Below are 5,758 nucleotides of genomic sequence, written 5' to 3'. Positions count from 1 at the left end.
GCTCACTGACCACCAGGGGGCAGATACTCAATGCAGGAGCTGCACCCTGTTGGTCAGTGAGGTCCCACAGCCAACCTCCAGCAGCCCGCCAACTGCCCGTGGCGCCCCCCCCCCCCCCATCCCCGGACTACCCCCCATTGGCCCCTGGTGCTAAACCATTTGTAGATCACAGGCTTCTGAGTCAGGGTTTCATTGGTAGCAGAGCAGCTCCCTTGCTGTGATCTATTGAAAGTCAGCCCTCTACACAAGGGTTTGTCTCACTCCTGTCCTCTCCCTTCCCTGGGGGCTTCCCACAGGCCACAGTGGCAGCTTAGCAACAAGGGAAGGAGACAGGGAGGGAGGGAACCGCCTCCTCCTCACCCTTTCCTTGGGCCATCTGCCCACCACAGTAGCAGGCTGTGGCAAGAGAAGGAGGAGGGGGGGAAGAGGAGAACCACTTGGTGGAGGGGTGGTGTCGGCATCCAGTCCTTCCGCACCTGGCCCAGCCACCATCACCTCCTCTCCCGACCTTGCCAGGGCCTTCAAGCCCTGGGCTGGGATTGGAACCAGGGGTGTGTGGCAGTGGACAGGGCCCCTTTCCCAGGGGGGCCGAGGGCTGGCTCCCTCCTCGGAGCTGGAAGCCAACCTCCCACAGTCCCCCACCCCCCAATCAGCCAATCTAGGCCTCTAGTAAAAAATATCACAATTACTTCAATTACCAATGACGTATAATTTGCTTTGTTTTCTTTTACTAATAATATGTTTTAAAACTAAAGATTTAAAATGAGGCATATAAATAGTCATGTAACGGTGTTTGGGTTTTGTTTTTTTTTTGTAAATCTTGAGTTGACTGAATTACTCTGAACTGACTGGAAATTCAGTAAAACTAACTGGGGACTCTGGCTAAAATAACAGAAAAATATTAATGCAATTTTGTTGATGAAATCATTTGTCATTTAGGGAGGAAGGAGGAGAAAGAATGCAAATCTTGTAGATACCATAATAAGAAAAATGAAATTCTTATTGATTATATCAGATAGCAGGCCCTGAGCAGAGAAAGGGGGGTGCACAAACATTACTATTCTGAACATCCCCTTGGCAGTGTCTCACAATTCCCCCTACTCAACCAGCAGAGGCTTTCTGCTCCCTTAACAAATCTTGCTATGCTACTCATAATTACTTCAAGCAAGCTATTACCTATCCCAGGCCAATTACATTGCTTAAAAATATGTCTCTGGACAATAGAACATTTGAAGATAAAGGAACAAATCCTAACAGAGGCATTTCAGACAGGAAGATAAAAATGCAAGGGGGGTGGTGATCAGATTTTCTTTAAAGTAAGTAGGTAGTTACCAGCACTGTGGAAGGACACCAAATAGGTAATAGTTCACTGTACCTACCTTTAGAACTAAATGAACATAAGATTATGGGGGATAATACACTTGGACTACTCTAAGATGCAAACTACCAAACACTTTTAAACACTACTATAGCAAAATTCATATTTCAAAGCAAATAATAAATATGCTTTATACAATTATCCCACCCTAATGATCCATTGAGGAAAACATTCTCAGGATCTCATATAAATAACGCTTTATTAGCTTTGTTTTAATTGCTTTAAAAACCTAGAAAAATGTATAGGTTCATTTGTTTAAAAATAATAAGTTTAACAATAACTCTTCCTCTTGTCTGCCTACTTTCTGATCACTGAAATTTTCACTACATTGTAATAGCAGAAAATAACCAAACACAATGAGCATAATGTACTTCTAGCTTTATTTACCATCCTGCAAAACAGCAATACAGAATGGGTAGCAGTGCTGACCTATTCAAATGATTAGAAAAATCCAAAGATACACTGGTAGATTTAATATGATTAAATGATTATAATCTTTATTATGATTAATTTCATTCCATTAATAGCATAATTTCAATGACCATTAAGGCCTAAGATAAGAATTCAGGAGTTTGAAGTTTGCCCTTGATATTTCAACATTTTCACCCACTCTTAATAGTTTCCATCTAAGTGGTGCTTTTACCTTTAAACATGCTGATTTACTTCTCTATTCTCTTGTACTTTGCCTTATGGCACTGTCATGAATTCCTTCCTATGTGGTAGAGCCTTTGCCAATATCTGCAGAATCTTCCTCCAAGGTAGCCAGATTCTCCCATTATCATTCTCTGTAGCTCACAGCATAACCTGCTCTTCCATGATACCTGATCCCCCTACACACACACACACACACACACACACACACACACTCACTCAAGAACAAGCACCTTTCCATCTCAGAAGTTCCTTGGCCTAGCTCCCATGGATGCTATTCAGATGCTGCCTTGGCATGGTATCCTCACTCACCAGAGATCCCTTCCTTCCCCTACAGAGCTTGTGCTCACTTGGTTTGATGGTGGGGAGTAAATCTCATCTACTGGTCTTCAACTTCCACCCCAGAAAGGTCACTCCCAGATCTAATCAGTCTAGATTATCTTTCTGGACCTTGCCTATAGCTACATATCTTCCCAGTTCCAGTGCAAGGCACCAGAGAAACAACCAGACTCACTATGAGGAGTTTAGCCTCCTTTCATTTACCGCCACCTTTCATTTACCCCCATTTCTCTAACTCCTCTTAAGATACCTGGACCACTGATAATTTTTGAGTGATTGATTTTTGGTCTCACTGGGCCCTTTACCTAGCTTTTAGCTGTTGCCCACTTTCCCACATGAATCCCCAGCCTCCTTTTCTAAGTCATACCCTCCAGAAACAACTTTTCTAAGCCCAAGAAGTAACTGCCCTGGACTTTGCCTGTTCACCAAGTATAGTGGCTTCTCTGTGACTTCATGACAGATCCCAAAGAGTAAATGAGGCCACATACTCATTTCCACTCTCCCTGTGCCTGCTCTGCCCGTGTTCATAGCAACTAAAGCCAGGCTCATAGCAAGAGACCTGCTTCCAAGTGAAACTTTGGTTCCCAGGCCTGGAAGTAACAGCCAATGTTTACTGAGTGCTCTCTGTGTAGCAGGGACAGTTCTAAATATGTCATGGGTGTGATCAGGAGGATGACAAGTATTTCATTTAATTCATAGTGAGATTTACCAATATAAATAAAAAAAAAATATCCAGCCCCCAAAGGCCTTAAACAATAAGGAAATTTATTATCTCAATTCACTAGAGGTCCTAAGGTAGAGTTGGCTCCAAGTATGGTACACTGACATTTGGGCAGATATGGGTGATAATGAGAACTCGGAACTCCTCAAATCCTCCCGAAAGTTCCTGGCTGGCAGAGGTACTCCCCACAACCCCTCAACCAAGGGTCTCTGACTTAAATTTTAGATGACTTAACCTGGGATAATGACCTCTCAAGAGTATACAGATTCTCCTTAGCACCCACTGGACTCCCTCAATGTCTCTAAGCCCCCCAGGCCCACAAGGAGATTTCAGCATAGCTCAGCAGTGTAAGGTCAAGTTCAGGAGACAGCCCAGCATCTTGCCAATTTTCATTGGCAGGAATCTGGGGCACATGTGTAGGTGAGGATTCTAAGTGTGTCAGCCCAAGGAAGATGAATTGTTAAGATCAGGCTCTATTTATTATGGGTACATTTACCCCAGGATGCATAATTTAATGTTAGCTCAAGCACCTGAAAGGGGCATTAAAATAATGTGCTCCATTGTTAATTAAAGCTTAAAGTCAATAGCAGCCCACAAGCAACAATGATTAATGGGCAGAATTTCCCTAGCAGTGTTGAGGAAGGAAATTAAAGGCTTGGGAAGGTAGAAATATTGTATGTGTCCAGATTTATGCCTGTTGTCCTAGTCTAATTATTAATAATGCCCCCTTTCACTCTCAAGTGTCCCAATTTGGGATGGTTTGCTACGCGCTCAGCTACCCTTTACCCATGCCATCCAGGAGGCCCCAGAGGCCACTCCCCTCACCAGTAAGAAATGCCTTGGCCAAGGGAGCACCAGAATTCCTATAAAGTCCTGTAACCTGTCCTCTGCAACCTAGAGATGAAAGTGGGAATAATGGGATTCAACTAGGTTCCCTAATCTCAATGGGAATAACGGAAGTCAGGGTAGAGTGATAGAGGCCAGTGATATCCCTTAACCATTAAAAGACACTCATGGCTTTTTTCTGTAGTGCTTGATATTTATTGAGAACGCAAGTGCTTTTTCCAGGTAGTTTTGAAAGCTGGGCCGAGTGCCTGTTTTGTTTGTTTTATTTTTAGTATTTTTGTCCAAATGCACACATCTGTGGGACTACTGCAATTTTTAAAGGAAAATGACAGCTATGCAGAACTGGCACATAGGAGAAAAGAAGTGTCAACAATTTGGCTGCCAGGCACAGTAGACTCCAGCAGCAATCTGGTGGGGGAAGGGAGGACTCTGGAAATGAACTAACCAGGTTGAAAGACTGGCCCCTTTAGGGGTTGGTGAGATGTCCAAATCAATGTCCAAGGAGGTGTAGCCGACTCAGGCATCTTCTAGGCTGCTCCTTATCTCCAAAGGCGGTGGTGGTCTGTTGCTGGAATGTAGTGGATGGTGGTGTAGTGACAGCGTAGGTCTCTGGGCAGATGCAGGGCTGGCAGTTGACAGGGCTGCGCACAGACCAGTTTGTAACAGGGATTTGCGGGATAGCTGGGCTCAGGACACAGTCCAAATTAGCAGGGGTGCGTCCTGGGGCAGGCCACAATGGGTGGCAGCATGCTTCAGAGATAACTCCCAGCCCCAGAAGCACGAAAGTGGAGCACAATTCTTGGAACAAAGACAAACACTACGGGGATAAGGGAGGGAAGCAGAGAGCAAGGGTAGAGGAGAAGGGAGGGCTAGGGGGAGCAGGGGGGCTCAGGGAGGGGCGGAGGAAGATGGGGGTGGCTTGCAGCCCCCCCCCCCCACGCCCAGGCCCTAGGGTCTCAGGGCCTAGTAATTATCTACTTCATCGTCATCGTCGTCTTCTTCCTCATCCCAGCCAAAACACTGTTTGAACTCCTCGAGGAAGGCCCGGTAATCGCTTAGGAGGGGGCTATCCATCTCGATGTAGGGCACCACCCACTCCTCAGCTTCCCCAGTGAGCAGGCTGATTAGGAACGCCACTTTCATGGCGTCGTTGCAGAATCGGTTCTCGTTGACAAGCATGTAAGATGTCGTCTGCACGATAAACTCGGGGAGACGGGAGGTCTCGCCGTCAAACGTGCTGGGGAAGGGCACCGGGCAGCTGGGCGGACGTACCTGGCGCAGCAGGGTGGCCCTCTCGCACACCAGCAGGCGCAGCTGTTCCATGAGCTGGTTGTTCTCGATGCTCAGGGCGCGGTGCCTCACCAGGAGAGCCTGCAGCAGCAGTACCAGCTCGTCCACCATGGCGAACAGCTCAGAAAGGCGGGGCTCGCTTCGGGTTCCGCTGGATTCGGAGAAGGTGCGCACCAAGGCCGCGCAGGAAGTGCGTGTCCGCAGAGACGCTGCTGGCCCGGGGAGAAAGGCTGAGGATGAAGCGGTCCCAGCGGCTGCGCAAGTTCCGCCCACAAAGGCGCTTATGAGGACCAGGCCGCAGGCGCCGCCCAGGTTTCGGGGAGAGGGGGAGGGGCGTGTCCAGGGAAGACGCTCACGCAGCGTGGGGGCGTGGCCACAGGGGAGGGCGGGGCTGCGGCGACGTAACGGAGGAGGGTCTGGGCAGGGCGTGGCTAAGGGCCAGTAGTTCTCTAGGCTCACAAATAAAGGCAGGCCGCTGCAGTCCGGGCCTTGAGGTGGGAGTTGTATTTGTCAGGATCCAGCAAGCGTTAAAA

The 5,758-nt window shown here is 47.6% G+C and overlaps 1 protein-coding gene across 1 annotated transcript; it reads right to left on the bottom strand.

Moving 5' to 3' along the window:
- Window positions 1-1,747: 1,747 nt before the first annotated feature.
- On the bottom strand, window positions 1,748-5,478 carry LDOC1 (LDOC1 regulator of NFKB signaling). The gene has a single exon (XM_081081405.1). It carries the CDS (start codon window positions 5,334-5,336, stop codon window positions 4,899-4,901), a length of 438 nt encoding a protein of 145 aa, XP_080937531.1. The 5' UTR covers window positions 5,337-5,478; the 3' UTR covers window positions 1,748-4,898.
- Window positions 5,479-5,758: the final 280 nt, after the last annotated feature.

The sequence above is a fragment of the Myotis nattereri genome (genome assembly GCF_964212035.1).
Source record: "Myotis nattereri genome assembly, chromosome: X".
NCBI classification, from domain to species: domain Eukaryota; kingdom Metazoa; phylum Chordata; class Mammalia; order Chiroptera; family Vespertilionidae; genus Myotis; species Myotis nattereri.
The sequence above is the reverse complement of the archived record's forward strand: the minus strand, read 5'-3'. Positions and strand labels throughout refer to the sequence as shown.